Here is an 18570-nt window from a genome sequence, read left to right on the forward strand (position 1 = left end):
TCCCCCGTGGCCCCTCGCAGCTCCCCCGTGGCCCCTCGCAGCTCCCCCGTGGCCCCTCGCAGCTCCCCTGTGGTTCCACACAGCTTCCCCGTGGTTCCTCACAGCTTCCCCGTGGTTCCTCACAGCTCCCCCGTGGTTCCACACAGCTTCCCCGTGGTTCCACACAACTTCCCGTGGTTCCACACAGCTTCCCCGTGGTTCCACACAGCTTCCCTGTGGTTCCACACAGCTTCCCCGTGGTTCCACACAGCTTCCCTGTGGTTCCACACAGCTTCCCTGTGGTTCCTCACAGCTTCCCCGTGGTTCCTCACAGCTTCCCCGTGGTTCCTCACAGCTTCCCCGTGGTTCCACACAGCTTCCCCGTGGTTCCTCACAGCTTCCCCGTGGTTCCTCACAGCTTCCCTGTGGTTCCTCACAGCTTCCCCGTGGTTCCATACAGCCAGCTAAAGCATTCCTCTGCTTTGAATCTGCTCTTATGTGAGAACTGACGTAACTGTCAGTCTCTGTTCTAATGCTGCAGCACTTCAGCTCATCAATCAATAAATCGCACATAATCCAGCAGGAACAGGACACTACCTCAGTGGGAGAACAGTGTCTACATCCATGAGGCCCTGGGTTCAATCCTTGGCAATGCCACAGAAAAGTTCATAAAGCCAGCCAAATACATTTTGAAAATGAAATTTTAGTTTTTATATCAAATTCCAACAAGCTTAATAGTGTACTTCCCCACCTGCCTCTCACTAACACCACAGCAAGGAAGAACCAGGACGGGAGGGACAAGTAGGAGAGCAGCACTGCTGTCCAGGTGTCAATCAAATACTGTATGTATCTGTACATAGGGCCTGTTCTGTGTAAGTTCATGCATGCGTACACACAGGGCAAAGGTGTGAGCCTGTGGTGGGAAGGGTGCACATGCATGTATACACAGGGCAACGGTGTGTGCCTGTGGCAGGAGGGATGCACATGCATGTATACACAGGGCAACAATGTGTGCCTGTAGTGGGAGGGGTACACATACATGTATATACAGGGCAAAGGTGTGAACCTGTGGCGGGAAGGGTGCACATAGATGTATACACAGGGCAACGGTGTGTGCCTGTAGCAGGAGGGGTGCACATGCATATATACACAGGGCAACGGTGTGAATCTGAGATGGGAAGGATGCACATGCATGTGTGTGTCACAGGTCAACTCTGAGTGTCTTCCTCGTCGATCTTGCTTTTGGAGAGGAGGTCTCTGAGTGACTCTGAAGCTCACTGGTTCAGCTGAACTGCTGGCCAGCACATCCACAGGATCTCCTGCCTATTTCCCCAGCCCTGCCAGCAAGCTGCCTGCTGCCTCCTAGGTGGCTGCTAAGCATTCACGCCAGGTCCTCCTGCTTACACTGTACTGCTAGAGCCACCTTGCCAGCCCACATCCTTTCTGGTTTTGTTTGTTTGCTTTAGTAGAGGCTGCATAATATATTAGAGACATGCAAAGAGATGGAGAAAGTAAAATAATTTAGATGAATCTTCAGAAATATTTTACTCAAGGACTAGCAGACTAAAAGAGAAAGAAAAAAAGCAGACCCCAGCTAAAGAAAAGCAGACTGAAATGTGAGACATTGAGCAAAGTCTCCTGTGTCTGTGCAGTTATTTGTGGCATTCATAACTGAAGCCAAAATATGACATTTCTGGAGGCCTCTCAACTTGGAGGAATTTGGGCAACTGCTTACCCAGCAGATTGCAGGGGACGCCACACACCACTGGCGTTTTATAAAACCCATCACTGTCTCTCCTAGTAGGCCCCTCTACAGTGCCTTTATTGTGTGCCAAGAGGCCAGTGATGGGAAGTCCACAATACAATCCATACATTACTGCCCCCAGCCGTGCACTGTGCACTGGAAAGGCTAAGAACAAAGGTATGCACAGAGCAAACAGAACCCATGCATAGCTGTGGGGCAGAGGAGTCAACTAAAGCCACATGCAGGAGGAAAAGGGCCGGCCCTCAGCCTAAGGGCATGGCTGTCAGAACTCCTTTCCCACCAATGAGTCACCTGTGCACAAATCTGATTTCAAAGTTCATTCAACTTCAGGCAAAAAGAAACCGGAGCCAATGATCTTTCTGTATATAATCAGGACATAATTCTACAAATAAATAAGGTATTTTCGTGTCCCACAGTTTCCTCTAGGCTGCCAATTCCTGTAGGCTCACCTCTGTAGGGTGCTTTTACTCCTGGACTTGAACAACTTTTTGCAGGAATATAGTGAACTGTTTTCACTCATTAAAGCCTTGTTAGAATTTCTACAGGTCAGCCAACTGCCTAAGCATTTTAAAAAGCAGCACAGTGAGGGACAGAAGGAAAAATAAAATTAAGAGCATAATTACGCAAATGCTATCAAGATTATCTTAGGAAAGAAGGATAGTGTATAAATGTAGCGGGCGTGGCGGTACACACGTTTAATCCCAGCACTCTAGAAGCCAAGGAAGGGGGAGCTCTGAGTTCAAGGCTAGCCTGGTACACAGAGCCAGAGCGAGTTCCGAGACAGCAAAGAGAGAGACAGAGAAACCTTGCCCCCTTTTTAAACATATATAAACGGGAATAATTACGTTCTAGAACTGACTTAGGCAAAGCCTTACATTAATGCTCAGTAGGGAAAATGGAAATTTTTAGGTAAAGAAGCAATAAAAGCAATTTTAAAATCCAGCAAGAACTGAGCAGCTGCTCAGCAACACAGGAGACTCTTTCACGGGACAGTGCGTCCTAAAGAACGCACTAACAGCATAGGTGAGTTCAAAGGCAGAGAAAACATTCTGAGAGCTGGGTAGGGGTCAGACTACAGACCAGAGAGAACCATGCAACTGAGGAACACAAATTCTATCTTCACAGGAGAGCAGACAACTCAGGGTGTGCAGAGGGAGATCATTTTGTATGGTCAGGGAAGGGAGGACAGCCCAGGGTCACACCTAACAGTCCTGAGTGACCAGCTACACAGTGGCTGAACAGAGTCCAGGCCAGCTCCCAAGTCAAGAGGGACTGAAAACATCACCACTCCCATGTCACACCACCCTTTTCCCACCTTAAAAACCAAATCCTAGGGTAGGTACACTTGCCACCTTAAACCCTTTCTTTAACTAAAGAAACACATGGAACAGTGGTCAGAGGCATCGGATTTGGATCTAGTCACTGCAGTTTTAAATTTGTACATAAGCTATTCCCAATTCCAACACACACACACACACACACACACACACACACACACACACACACACACACACACCTATGTGGGATTTATAGAGGATAACAACTTCTAGATCCCCCAAAAGTATTAACATAATTGAAACCACGTAACTGTTTTGCCTACAAGGATCACAACTGAAGTTTGAAAACAAACCTGGGGAGGCAAAAGTAGATACAAACACACCACACCCAAAGCAAGAATCCAAGTAAGATTTCTGAAACTCAAAGTGAGTGCAGAGAAGACCCTAGACACATTCCACCTCCTGATGAACACTCCTGTCACAGAACAGCTGCTGCTGAGGCCCTGCATTCTCACTCCCTTACGCATCACTAAGGAAGATGGTTGTGACATTCCTGTGTGGGCTCCAACAATGCCTTCAATTCTCAGACTAAACCAGCACGTGGGAAAAACGCGCAGATGCCAGAGGGAAATGCAAGCCTCCTCTCAGAGTGCACGTGTTCGTTCGTTCTCGCGCTCCTAAAGTCTACCGGATCCTGGACTTACTTCACAATTTTAAAAAATACATGTGGACCTACAAGCGCTAGAAAATCCAGTCCAATCCTAGAAATAAAGGAAGCAAATATTTTCATTCTTACTCTGCAATGTGAGAACAGAAGAAAAAGCAGGAAGTCACTTGCCCAAGACATACAAAGAATAGAAAAGTAAACATGAATCTCCTGCTTATACCCATGACTTTAAATAAACCATGCTGTATTTTTCCTTAGAGGAAAGAGCCCCGCGGCTTTAGCACACCAGTGTGTAAATGACTTCTGCAGCAGCATCACAAAGAGTCCTACTGTGGAGCCAGAAGACCCAAAATCTGCACAACTCAAGGTCTGGTACCAAACTAGGTTATCATTTATCACCTAAATAATTTGCTGAGATAAAAGTTGATATGACCTTTATTTAAAAAAGACAATAATCCTCACTGGCTATGGCGGTACACAGCATCAGCCCTCAGGAGGCAAAGGCAGAGGCAGAGGCAGGCAGATCTCTATAAACTGGTCGACACAGGGAGTTCCAAGCCAACCAGGGCTACATATATTTTAAGACTCTTTCTCAAAAAAAACAGTAAAAATAATAATCTTCAAAAGTAACATTTAAAATACATATGCGTGTGTAATTCAATTTATCGACAGATGATAAATTAGAAAATATAAATAGCAATTTGCATGGACAATGGTGAAAAGGTATTTAACAATCTGAAGGAAAGATATGAAGACACACTAGGCTTTGGATAGAAGGAGATGCACGCCACAGCAATAAACTATTACCTCATAAGCCAGAGACAGCACAACACCCAGGCAGTCCATGGAGCTTTTGAGCTTCACTCCAGTCAGTCTCTAGAAATGCACTGCTACCAAATCTTTGCTTGTTGCCCCACCTTCTGGAAGACTGGCAAACACGTGCAGCACTCCTTTGTCACATCAACCATAACCTGCCTCTCCTTTCTCAAAAGAACACCAACTTCAAAGGTGACGAAAGTGTTTAAAAATCAGTTTACTTGGCAGTTGTCAATATCTAGTTCCTGAGGCTCAGGAGCAGAGGGAAAAGGCTCAGGAGAAAACGAATTTTGAAACAGGAAGCCAAAAAAAGTAAGGGGAAGTCATGTGTTTGTCTACAGTCCAACTACTAAAGGCTGAGGGAGGAGGATGTCCTCAGCTCAAGAGTTTGAGACCATCCTTGGTAACTTAGTTAAAACCATACTCTGCCCCATCCCAAAGTGCGTAAACATGTATGCATCACACATATAAACACAGAAGAGTAAATATTGATGGGAATATAAAAATATCCACATTACATACATTTACAAGCCAGTAAGAATACATGTGTACATGAATGCATTACACATGTCCTACATGTTAATTCTATCTATGCAGAGGATCTGAGTACCAGAGATGACATTTACATTGGTCCTTTAGTGGCAGAAACACTGATAGGTAATACAGGAATTTGCCAAACTGACCCAATGTTCTAAACAAAGCATATAAAACTGTCACCTGTATACGCCACCGTCAATGTTTATGCTAACCAGAGCAGTGAAGTTTTAACATACACCCTTCAGCCACTGCAACAGCACAGCTAACGCTTTCCAAATCTTCAATGGCCTCTTGGCTTTGTTAGAGAGGTCAGTTTTAATTGTGCATGGCACCTGAGGTCTTCCAAATGCTCACTATATCCCATAAAGACCCTGTAAATCTACACACTCCATCTCCTCATGACTTCCTGCAGTGGATGATTTTCTTTGTGTCTGTTTTTGTTTTTATTTTTCAAGATGGGGTTTCTCTATGTAGCCCTGGCTGTGCTGGAACAAACTCTGTAACCCAGGCTGGCCTCAAAGTCAAGAGGATCCGCCTGCTTCTTCCTCCCAGACTGCCGGGATTAAAAGGCATGTGCCACCATGCCTGGCTAGTTGTCAGCTCTCTAATGCTTCCCTCTGCCACTGTGGGTACCCTAAGTGAAAACCATTAGGTTCTCTTTACCAGGAACATCAAATAACCTAAGGACAACTGAAAATTAGACACAAGTACATACACAAATAAAAGACCATGAGAAAAATGTTAACTTTTGCTTGACAGTTCTCCCAAGCCAAAAACAAACAAACAAACAAAAAAAGGAACAACAACAACAAACAAAAACCCATGTGCCTTACACTGGCTACAGTTTCCCACGCGTACTTCCTCAAATGGTCCACAGACACTCAGTTCTGGTGTAGGTCTGCAAACACAGATGAGCAGCATCAGCAGATCACACGGAAGGCCAGGCCAGCACTAGACAGGAAGCCTGAGCGCAGCCAAGCACAGCTCACCAGAGTCTGTGCTTCACTCCCCAACAGCAGGTACAGCAGGTCTGATGAGACAGATCCAAATTCATGTTGCCAAGCAACCAAAGACCCACAGTGAGAAGGTGAGAGCGACATTGATTACAAAGGGCAATACAACACACAACTTCTGGATGAGGTGAAGTACACCCTATGTTCAGGCTCAAGTCCCCGCTCAGAGCTCAAGTGAGCTGTGGGTGCACAGCATCCACTGGGGGACAGCACCAGGGGGTCTACCCAATTCTGTCTTGCTTTGTACCTGAAAAGAGTAAGGTGCTCACTCAACACAACTGCTATCATGCTGACTTATGATCTACTGTCCTCAAAAGTTTGTTCTTCAAATAGCAGGTTAAACAATACCATATTAAAGAAAAAGAAAATATAAGTTAAAACTCATAAAGTTACAAGAATCTTATGTTTCCCCAATAAACTTAATTCCTAGTGAATTAAAGGACTAAGCTGCAGCTTGTAACCTTGGCTACTATCTCAGCTCTGCTCTAGGAAACACAAGCCTAACTCTCTGTGAGCAACAGAATCAATCACAGAAAGACGACCGGTTACAATTTTACCTTGTAGTCTTCTAAAATGAGATGGGAGATCTAATGAATACACACTAAACAAGACAGAGGGAGGCAAGCACAGTTGGAGCAAACTCGCCAGTGTGTCTACAAAACAGACAATTCCCAAAGTTGAGCAGTAAAAGAGGGAGCAAGTCAGCTATCGGACAACCCGCCTGAAGGTCCAATCCAGCCACAGACTTCTGAATAGGTCAAAGACAGATTAATTAAAAAAAAAAAAAAAAAAAAAAACAAGTCGCTTCCAGCTTAAGAGAAACAGCAGAAGGTGGGCCTGGTAATTCCTAACCAAAACACAGCGACTACAGTAATATTACTATCTAATAAAATGGATTTAAGGTACAATACAACAATTTAGGAAACTGTGCAACAGTATGTAATTCTGAACACTTAACAATCTAGCCCAGGATTTTAGAAACAATAAATTTACAGGAAAACTAAGGCAAATTACAAGACCTACTGTTTGTTACAGAGCCACTTTAACAGACCTAGGAAGTAAGAGTCAAGGCAGTCAAGCAGTACAGACAAGAAAGAGACATGTTAATCGGATCATGGACAGATCTAAAACAAGAAATGGGTGTTCTCAATGTTTAACACGTAGCTAAAGGTGCATATTTGCTATAGAGTTTCCTGGTAGAGTTTTTAGGGTCATTTGCTGTTGGGGTACACTGTGTGAAGGTGTCTCTGTATAGTCAATTGTTGCCTGCTAAACTCGCAAAGAGCTAAGTACTGGGCAGATGTCAGTATGGGTGTTTCTATGGCACATCACCAGTGTTACATTGTGTATATTACACCCGTCCTTCCTCATTTGCCTATTAGTTGTGCTGAAGAGCTGATGGCCAATAGCTGGTCAGAAAATGGATGGTGGAACATCCAAAAGATGGGGGAGGAACACTGGGAGCAAAGGAAATGCAGATTTGCCAGTGGACATGGGGGTGAACAGACGACACGAACAGGAGCAGAGAGGCAGAGCTACCACACGGCAGGATGCAGTGCCCGGAAGAGTCTGGTAAAGCTGGGCCGTCAGCTGGACACTGCCCAAGCTAAAAGGGCTGAGCTTTAAAATATTTAAAAGCCTCTTTGTCATTATTTCTGCCACTGGCAGGTCTGAGAGAGTCCTCCTATGATTTACGTATACCGTCATTATCATCAGCAAATACAGATTCTTTGATTTCTTCCTTTCCTTCAGCTGTCTTATGATATTGTATAGGGATGGAGAGGGTGGAGTCGGCTCTACCCATGTCAGGGTGCTGGTTTTAGGAGGTGGAACCTCTGAACAAGTCACGAGGACTCAGGAATGGCTTCGTGCACTCACACACCCCGTACAGGAGCTGCCAGCTTGCTCTTCCCATGCAGGAGCACAGTTCCACTCCTTACAGCACGTGTGGGATCAGCGGGAAGGTGCCATCTTAGAAACAGCAGTGCCTCCTCACACACTGACCGGCCAGCTCCTTGACCGTGTCGTTCTCAGTCCACACACAGATCTGCCGACTCCTCGACTGTGAACTCCTCAGTCTACTCCAGGGGTTCTCAACTTGTCCAATGCTGTGATCCCTTACTACAGTCCCTCGTGTTGTGGTGACCCTCCAACCACACAATTATTTCATTGCTACTTTTGCTATTGTTGTGAACTACAATATAAACATCTGATTAGCAGGATATGTGACACCCCAGAGGTCACGACCCACACATTGAGAACCACTGAACTCCACTCTTGTATTTTGTTGTAACACCAAGAACCACTAAGACAAGAATTTTTAATTCTTTGTTACTCTATATTTGAAATGTGTCAAGTGCCAGAACTCTACATGCACACATGAAGGTCTTTACGATTTATTCAAAGAAGTGCTTGTTGAGTATCGTTGCCATATAATATACTCAAACATAATAAACTAGAGAGCCACAGATGCTTTTTACCAAGCTGTTAAAATATGAATGCCAGAAGTGGTGGTGGCACATGTCTTTAACCCCAGCGATGTGAGACAGAGGCAGGCAGATCTCTGTGAGTTCAAGGCCAGCTCAGTCTACAGAGTAAGCTCCAGAACAGCCAGGGCTATACACAGAAAAAAAATTGTCTCAAAACCAAAAATAAATAAACAAATAGATGATAGATAGACAGACAGACAGATGATAGATAAAAATAGATAGATAGATATATAGACAGACAGACAGATAGAAAAAAGAAAAAGAAAAAGAAAAAGGGAAGGAAAGAAAGCCAGGAATTTGGCTTTATTTTTTAAATCATTAACAGAACACTTAGGAAAGGTGAGTAAGAAAGACAGACAACCTGTGCAATTTAGCGGGCATGTTCACAAGCTCTAACACCAAGCTGCCACAGCTGGAGGCCTGGCTCCCCCAACCACCACCTCTACTGAGTCTAAGCCGTTGCCTTCCCACTGTGACGCTGAGAAGGGAGTCTTCCCTAAGACACGACAAGCCATTCAAAGTCCTTCAACACAGTCCAGTGGACATCAACCATTAGTGCGTGTCATGGGAATAAACATCACTGGAATAAGCCAGCCAACAGAAGGCCTGAGAGGCTGGTGCTTTGAGAGGTTACACTGACTGCCAGCATCAGTGCAGGAAGGCACCCATCTCACAAGTCACAGGCATCACTTCACCACACAAAACCAAATTAAGGAGGTAGGTTTATGCCATTCTCTTTCTCAGGGTAGGAGTTTACTGCTGAAATCTCATTATTCTGACTGTCAACTTTGAACCAGGAATCTGGAGAGGTAACCGTCAAGCTGACCCTTCAGAGCAGACATAATGCACACAGGAGAGAGCGCACACCGCAAAGCAGCATATGCACTTGCCCCAAAGTTGAAAAGTGCTGCTTGAAACACAAACGATGGCCCTTCCTGGTTGCTTTAAAAGCAAAACCGCAGTTACGTTGGCTATAGGAAGTTGGTGGAATGACACGTACTCATTGTGGCATGCCACCAACAGAGCGACTGCTTGTGTCGCGCCCAACCGCAGGACCGTCTAGTCCTTGCCTTACCTCCAGGTCACAGCTGTACTCGGTGCCATCCAGGAGGGTCACTCTGGCCAGGACAGTCTTAGTCTTCTTGGGAGCTTTCTGAGAGGCCACCTCTGCCTTCAGCTCGCTTGTCTGCACTTCCTTGGTCTCCCGTTTCGCTGCCTCTCCTTCCGGTGTCTCTTCCTGCGCCTCCTTTCCCTGTCCTGCCTCTCTGTCCTTCCTTACTTCTTCAGCAGGCTTCCAAAGGAAAAAATTTAAGTCCATGATAAAGTTAGCCACCTTGTAGAAGACAACATTAACTAAAAAAGTAATCAGACTCCACTTTTCTCTGCAGCGCTGCTACCTTTCCCAGGGTTTGGATGTGGTAGGCAAGTGCGCCAGCCGCAAGGAAAACCTTTAATGAGAATTATAATTTTTGATCTAACCAACTTAAGCTTAAGCTTTGTAAGAGTCAAACACGGTGCAACAAAGAGTATTTTCTCATCTTTTCTTTTGCCAGGTTACTGATGTGGGCATTAAATGAATAAAAGAAACTATACTGCAGCACCCAGCTATACTTTAAATAGCATGAAATAACAAAATTCCTAAAACCTTAAGGCAGAGCAAAGCCTCGGCTTCCACAGGTGAACAGAGCACACACCACTCACTGCTCACTCCCAACACTACTTACTTGAATAAAGCAAAGGTAAATAAAAGGGCATCAACTGTAGAGGTGGGAGGGCAGACAGCCTGCTCAACCATACCAGAAACAGGCGCTTCTAAGAGGGTTACATGCGCTTTGTTGCTGTGCTATGGTTTTGTCTCATTTTGTTGTTTCTGGGATAGTTTTAGAAAGACTCACAGGGCAGACTGAGGTGCTGTGATCCGAGCTCTGTATACAGATACAGCAGGCTAAGGCCGTATCTTAATACAGAAATAGAAAATGGAGCAAGGCAAGCCAACCCGTTTCCCTGTGTGGCTGCGCCCTCACTCCCAGGCTCCTCACACACACCTGGGTCTCAGGACTGCTTTTCAGGGGAGGCTTTTCTTCCTTGACCTCCACCTTGACCTCCAAGTGCTTCCTCTGGGCCATCTCTTCAGCATCGCCCTTGGCCCGACTCTCTTCCTCAGGAAGGGAATCCTCTTTTTCCAAGAGCTGGCCTTCCACATCAGCGTGGGTCGGCTCCTTCTTATCTCCTCCATCGTTGGCTACTACTAAGTTATAAGACTTCTGCTTCTTAAGCCATGGCGGTATGAACCGAGAAATGCCCCTGCTCTCAGACGGAGCCTTCTCTCTCTTCCGGCGGCGGGGACTGCTTTGGCTGTCAACAGCAGGGCCTGGCTGGGAGCCTTTCTCCTCCTCTGGCTCAGATATGGGACTCTGCTCATTTTCTGCTTCTTTAGCTTTCTCCTTGGGTGCATCTGCTCCCGCCTGGTCAGAGCCCTTCTTCACTTCAGATGCAGAGCCAACTTCAGTCGTCATGGTTACAGCTTATACTGCAACAAAAGAAAAACCACAAGATAATCTTTTAGAGACTTTCCCACTTTCAATCTGGTGGCAAGGCGAAGGAAGGTGAGATGAGAGGGAAGAGGAACAGCACAGAAACAGGAAGAAGACGCAAGGCAAGAGACTGCCCTGCGAGGCCTCTCAGAACCCAGAACCAGCAGCGTCACAATGGCATGCACTCCGGACAGCTGGGATGCAATCATCCAGACTTAAGAGAGTGACTGCTTTCATTTGATTCCAACTAATTACACAATACCTGACACAGAAAGCCCGCGTTTAAGGCTCTTTCACTTCCAGCCTTTACTCTTAAGTAAGGAATGTCAGCAATATTACCAAGTGTTGAGGCACACTGCACTACAATTTCATACATTGAAACCAAAATCTATAGAAATGTTAAGTATTAGCTGCGCGCGTGGTGGCGCACACCTTTAATCCCAGAACTCAGGAGGCAGAGACAGGTAGATCTCTGTGAGTTTGAGGCCAGCCTGGTCTACAGAAAGAGATCCAGGACAGTCAAGGCTACACAGAGAAAGCCTGTCTCAAAAAAACAAACAAACAAAAAAGGAACCAATTTTAAATGCTGTATGCTTAACAGCAACAAAAACTCACTGAGACAAAACTTGTAGTAGTAGTAATAGTAATAGTAGTGGTACTACTAATACTACTAATACTACCACCACTACCACCACTACCACTTATTATTATTATTATTATTATTATTATTATTATTATTATTATTATTATTATTATTATTATTATTATTGCTTTCCAGTGTTAAATCCTGAGTCAACAGCAAACTCCAAAAGTTAAGCTTCTGAGAAAATGATTAAAGACAAAATTAAAACTCTAAGCCTCCACTCTTCCCAATCTCAGACACCGTGTGTGTGTGTGTGTGTGTGTGTGTGTGTGTGTGTGTGTGTGTGTTATGAAAAAAATAAAGGTCCTTGTCCATATGAAATAGAGATATTATAGAATGGGAAAGACACACCTAATGACTTATTCCAACACAACTAATGAAACAAAATTAGTTAAATCTGAAAATAACTGCTGGCCTAAATCTTACACAAGCAGAGAGGACTGCTCAAGCATAGCAGACTCCCCTTCAATGACAGCAGGCAGGAGGGAAGTGGGGGTGGGTCAGCTCAAGCATAGCAGACTCCCCCTCAACGACAGCAGGCAGGAGGGAAGTGGGGGTGGAGCCAGCTCAAGTACAGCCGACTCCCCAACTAGGACAGCAGGCTGGGGGAAGTGGGGGTGGAGCCAGCTCAAGTACAGCCGACTCCCCAACTAGGACAGCAGGCTGGGGGAAGTGGGGCTGGAGCCAGCTCAAGCGCCCTGCTTGCTCCCTCATGATCCTTGCCCCAGAGTGTTCTGAGTGTTGGCAGCCTAGCCCATGGGAAATGTCTGCGCTAGCTTCTTACAGGGCACAAACATGACGTTGAAAAGGAAAAGGGACACATAATTGTCTTAAAGCAGATTCATACATAAACCGCAGATGTGACCCTTTAAAGCTTACTGTGTCAATATAGAAGAACGCTATTTAGTCATAAGAAAGCCCTAATGCATGTGTTCCATGGACACAGCCTAAAATTAGTTGCTTCTAGAGCTCAAGAACTTTAGCTAATAATGAGATTAAGATACCTGTTTAAACAGCCCAGCTGACTGCAAGGCCTGAAGTGAGAGACTGAAACAGAAAGGCATCAGGGAGATGGTTGCAGAAGTCCAGGCAGTCTTTATTAAGGCCAAAGCAGCGAGGAAGAGCCTAAGAAATGAACATCATGGGCAGGCGGAGGCAACTTCTGACTACGGAAAGAAAGAAAAAGAACCTAGGGACTCTACGGGACACTGGGGAAGTTATCCGTGCAAACAGCATGTCCAGGAAGATGGGTGTAGCCAAGCCATGCAACCTGACTTTAAATTCACTGTGATTGACAGGTCTGCGGCAATGCCTAGCTCTGAGAGGCTAGATGCGCATGAGGGATGGCAACCACTTGGGAGCTGTGGCCACATGGGGGAAGAGCTGCAAGCACACATGATACTGCTATCACCTAGGAAACCAGGGGTGCTCGACACTAGAGGGTTCTTCGAGAAACCCTTACTACCACCTACATGCAAGGCAGAGAAAGAAAAAGGGAAACACGGTGAGACGGCAAGATGGAGGTTATAATGTCTCTGAGAGCAGTACTACAAGAGGGCACAGTTAACTGCCAGACCCACATGGGATGTCCTATTCTAGGGATTTACAACTCACAGTGCCACCCGCAAAAACAAGGATACAACTGGATCTACAGTGCACAGAAAACAGGTCTTTTCCCAACACATTTAAGAATCTTATGTACGTTAGTCACATGAAAACCAGTTGATTTCTAGCATATACTTTCTAATTGCATCCTGAGAAGTGAATAAATACCTAGGTAAAGTTAGAAGAAAAGCTGCCCCACACAGGTATAAGCTAACCAAGATAAACTGGCAGCTTTCTAAGTACTCTGGTCATGATAAACAGGGGAGCAATCAGCTTTTGGCCAAAATACTCAAAAAGCAATGAACCATAAAGCTAAAGTTCCCACTGTCATTTTGAAAGAAATAATAACTGTTCATATTTTAACCAGAGGAGATACCAATGTGCTGGCTTGAGTAGGAATGCCCCTCCCCATTCATGTGTTTAAATGTCTGGCTACAGGAGTGGCACTATCAGGAGGAGTGGCCTTGTTGGAGGAAGTGTGTCACTGTGGGGCAGACTTTGAGGTCTCCTATGATCCAGACACCGTCTCCTCCTGCTGCAGCTCCAGCACCATGTTTGCCTGCATGCAGCCCCGCTTCCCACCATGATGACAATGGACTGACTAAACCTCTGAAACTGTAAGCCAGCCCCCATTAAATGTTTCCCTTTACAAAGGTTGCCATGCCATACCAGTGTCTCTTCACAACAATAAGACCCAAACTAAGACAACCACGAACAGCTCACTATGTCACACAGTGTGCAATTTCTGCTGTTCAGTACACCCATGGATTACCTAATGAGTCACAAAACTCCTGGTTCACTCCTTAGAAAAGATTCACGTCAGCTTGTGGAAAGGTCACTGTTGGCCATGTGGTCACAAGCGAATGGACAGAAGCTGAAGACAAACTGCTAATACAGAAACAGAGAGCATGGGCGAGCCAAGCATAGGCTGAGCCTCATGGACTGCAGCAGTGACCACTGTCTTCACAGCCCAGGGTTGACCAGTGTCACTCATTCAAATTGATGCTGTAGGACAGAACAGTGGGAATAGCTTACTGAGCTGTGACAAGCCAACAATAAAGGTGGGCGTAACTCTATGTAAGTAACCATATTCTTAAAATAGCCCCAAGAGCTCAAACATAACACTGTCTCCTTTGTTTGTAAGATGGTTTCTTAAACAAATCACTACCATCAAGAGAACATGATTACAGCACGTGTGTTCACCATAATCACCATGCGTGTAACTCAGCGTTCAGATGTGGACAGGCCACTAAGTGCACCACCCAGAAAAAAAGCAATCTCAGTGCTGCCTGGTGCACTTCCAAAACAGGAAGTCAGGGCTGCACTTCCCACTAAGATGGGGAGTCCATGAAGGCCGGGCTCTTCCTCTCATTTACAGACATAGCATCTAGACTTGTCTTCAAAAGGTGGCAAGCACTATTCAGTAAATACTATTTTCTGGGCATTACTAATTTTTTTAGTCTGAGCCGGGTAGTGGTGGTGGCACATGCCTTTAACCCCCCACAATCGGGAGGCAGAGACAGGCGGCTCTGAGTTCAAGACGAGCCTGTTCTACAGAGTGAATTCCAAGAGACAGCCAAGGCTACACACAGAGAGAAACTGTCTGCCCCTTCCCACCCCACCCCCCACCCCTGCCCTCGAAAACAAAAACCACAACAAAAGAAAAGATAAAAGAAAAATCCAGCCTAATATCCTGATTTTATTTAGTGAGCTGGATTTGCCTCGGGCACAAAGTGAAATGGGCAGAGACAAAATCACAACTACTGCTCCTCCAACCACGGCCACGCTCCTTAATCTCTAATTAGAATTAGCAGCCCCGTCATTAGTGGTATAGTTATATAATACACTAAGTAAAGATTTTCTACTTGCCAACAACAAGAAAACAAGGCTGTGAACAAGCAGCCCATTAGAGAGGCATGTGGTTTTGACACAATTACCACTTTGGCATTCTCCATTTGGGGCTGATGGAAGTGTTTGTTATTGTGACTGCTTCAGGAAAAAAGGCATGCATCACTGAACACGTAATCAAGCAGAAAACTGTCTACAGAAGTCCAGTACCGTTTAGTAGAAAATGATATTAAGGAAAACCACACTTTATATCTGTGTATTTAAAAAGGGCGTTTACACCAAGGTGCTATAGCTATATTGTTTAAACCACCTGCTGTACATTCTGCCATTTAAGCCACAGGCTCCCAAATCATCAGTAGTTCACAAAATTGATGGCCTCACAGCTCTACACACTCAGGAAAAATTTAAGAAAGGGTCTGTGCTAATGGCAGCTCCAGGTGTTTCATTACCACTGTTAAGGGTCCAGGCTACACACAACCCTTAAACAAGAAACCGGGAAAGGCGGACGCCTCATCAGTGGCTCCCTTCCTATGCCTACATCATGACATCATAAGCAACCCACTGCTCCTAGCAGGACACAAAGGATTTAAGGAGCTGTGGTTAACAAAGGGGAAAAGTATACATTTTTAAACTTTGAAATTGGCATTAAGAGGTTAAAAGACTTTTGTTTCAACTCTGAGAAATACAGAAACAAAACTGGTCTACAAATAGCCATGAATCATAAAATTATATTGGCAATGTCTGGGCAGTTCTAATTCAGCTGTCTTCTAAACTAACAAAATTCATCTGCCATGCTTGTGGCAGGATAAGTGGGAGCTCGCTAAGATCCACAACTGCGCACTTTTTCACCTCCCCAAACATCCCACAGCCGAAGCGTAGAGTTGGGTTTTTTGTTTGTTTGTTTGTTTGTCTTTTGGTTTTTCGAGACAGGGCTTCTCTGTGTAGCCTTGGCTGTCCTGGACTCCCTTTGTAGATGAGGCTGGCCTCGAACTCACAGCGATCTGCCTGCCTCTGCCTCCCAAGTACTGGGATTACAGGCGTGTGCCACCATGCCTGGCTAGAAGATTCTTTTAATGCCACAATCTTCCATTTGAGCATCAAAGGCAGAGGTGAGTCAGCAGCTACCTGACTCTACTCAAGCATTACAGGGTGATGCTTCTCAAATGTGTGGAACATGAACGAGGAAGGCAGGTGGGAGGAAAGGGAAGACAAAAGGCCTGAAGAGGAAGAAGGAACAGTAAAACCAAGCAGACAGAATGGGCGGCAAGGACTGACATGTACAGTTCAGTAGAGAGCGGCCGAGCACGAAGGAGGCTTTGTAGGCTTGTTCCTCTTAAGGATGAGATGGCTTAGCAAGGCTATACTCTCTACTCGCTAAGTGTAAATACTTTTCAAAGAAGCGACTGGCCACGGTACGGCATCTACCAAATTGCATCAATCTAAAAACTCATAATGGCACACTATTGAAATTAAGCCCCACACTGAACAACCGCTCTGGACTACAATGCGGCCTTTTGCTAGTTCTAGTACAGGTGAGATCAGCTTTCACTCAGAGCATGCATTTCCTCTGCTTTTTCTTTTTCTCCTTTTCAACAAAACCCATGCTTGGTCTAGTTTTTCTCCCCTGACACATGTATGCACAGAGAATACATCCAGGAGGGTCGCAGTGTAGGCTGTGTTGGTCTAGAGCAATCTTGAGGTTTCCCTTTTTGTCATCAAGACATGCATTCATCAGTTGATGAGTTTCCAGGAAAAAGATTTCTCCCTCTACAAGAGGAGCTGGCTTTCCTGCCTCTGAACACTGCAGAAATGTTGAAGGAGAACGCCTAAGGAGAACTTGGCTCAGGATACAGAGCACAGACAGAGGTAGTCAGGTTTCATTTTGTGTGATATAAAGTAACACTCTCCTGTGGCTGAAATTATTGCCAAAGGCATTCAAATGGTCACAGACAGAGCTGAAACAAAAAGGCAGTCCTCTGCATTCGTAGGAGAAGAAATGCACCCGGAGGCCAGACAGACAGAGGCCAAGGCAGGGTCAGCTCAACTCTCAGCTGGGCACAGAATGAAACTCTGTTTAAAGAGAAAAAGGGAAACACAGCTTCAAATTTGGAATAGAGGCACTCCTAATCACATGACACTGAGCATGGCGACTGACACAGACGCATCCGCATTCAAAATACTAAAGAGCATCTGGTACAGACACCATGAATGTCAGTTTGTCAATAGTTATGTCATGGGGCGAACATGAGGGTACACGTCTTTGATCGCAGCACTTGGGAGGTAGATGCAGACATGTCTCTGTGAGTTTCAGCCAGCCTGATCTATATAGTGGGTTCCAGGACAGCCAGGACTAACAAGGCACCTCTATCTCAAAAACCAACCAACAAACAAACAAAACAGAAAACTATCACAGTCCCAAATATGTATTTTTAACCAATAGTCCCACTGTGCTAATTTTCGCTGAAAGCACAGATTTTGAAAGAAATAAATGTTTCTGGGCACATATGTATCTACCTGTATACCAGGGAACAAAGCAGGAAGAATTTAGAAGAGTAACAGGCTGTGGGGAACGGGCTGGCCCTTGGGAAGTGAGCTATACATGAGGTTCAACGCAGGAGAAAGGATTTCCTATTGAGCCCAGGTTTCAAAGGGATGAAGTACTTCTGCACAGTGTAAGGATATATTTACACACTGAGCAAGCAGTGGAGCCATCCTGCCTGTCACACAGCTCCAGCCACACAAACAAACAGCATGAGCACAGACAAATTCCAGGCTGCTCCAATGGAGAAGCATGACAGTCACGTCCTAGCGAATGAAGTCCAGTACTATATGGTCTCAAAGTAATTCATATCTGCTAATCGACCTGAAATCCCACAGGAGGCTTACCTAGCCTAAGCTTAATGCCTGTGTGTTTAGAATAGCAGTACTTTTAAGGAAGATTTTCATGGGTAAAAGACCCTGTCCCAAGCTTGCCATGTGAGTCTGATCCTAGGACTTATGTACTGAAAGGAGAGAACTGAATCTACCCTCCACCCATGCACCCTGGGTCACTGTGCACGTGCATGCACACAGACACCTTAGACACACATAGATGAATGTAATAAAAGTGAAAAGTAGCCAGGCGGTGGTGGCGCATGCCTTTAATCCCATCACTCAGGAGGCAGAGACAAAGGCAGGTGGATCCCTGTGAGTTTGAGGCCAGACTGGTCTACAAAGCAAGTCCAGGACAGCCAAGGCTACACAGAGAAACCCTGTCTCAGGGAAAAAAAAGAAAAAAGAAAAGTATTCTCAGTTATGTATTTATACAGAGAGAAGGCTAGAGTTTTTCAGAAAGCCCTGCTTTTCCTTCACACTCCCAATCTGAGGGCAGAGCTGAAACAACGTGTATAGGAATGCT

The 18570-nt window shown here is 45.3% G+C and overlaps 1 protein-coding gene across 36 annotated transcripts in view; it reads right to left on the reverse strand.

The window, feature by feature from the left end:
• EPB41L2 (erythrocyte membrane protein band 4.1 like 2) overlaps nt 1-18570 on the reverse strand; it is a 156330-nt gene that overhangs the window by 65276 nt on the left and 72484 nt on the right. For all 36 annotated transcript variants that reach the window (XM_084777772.1, XM_084777771.1, XM_084777770.1 and 33 more), the window contains 2 exons: nt 10589-11073; nt 9619-9834 (listed from right to left, as the gene is read on the reverse strand). In XM_084777772.1, the coding sequence (XP_084633898.1) occupies nt 9619-9834; nt 10589-11059 (687 nt within the window). In that variant the 5' untranslated portion in view covers nt 11060-11073. The remainder of the gene's footprint in view (nt 1-9618; nt 9835-10588; nt 11074-18570) is intronic.

This window comes from Acomys minous (genome assembly GCF_964271855.1).
Source record: "Acomys minous genome assembly, chromosome: 3".
Taxonomy (NCBI): Eukaryota; Metazoa; Chordata; class Mammalia; order Rodentia; family Muridae; genus Acomys; species Acomys minous.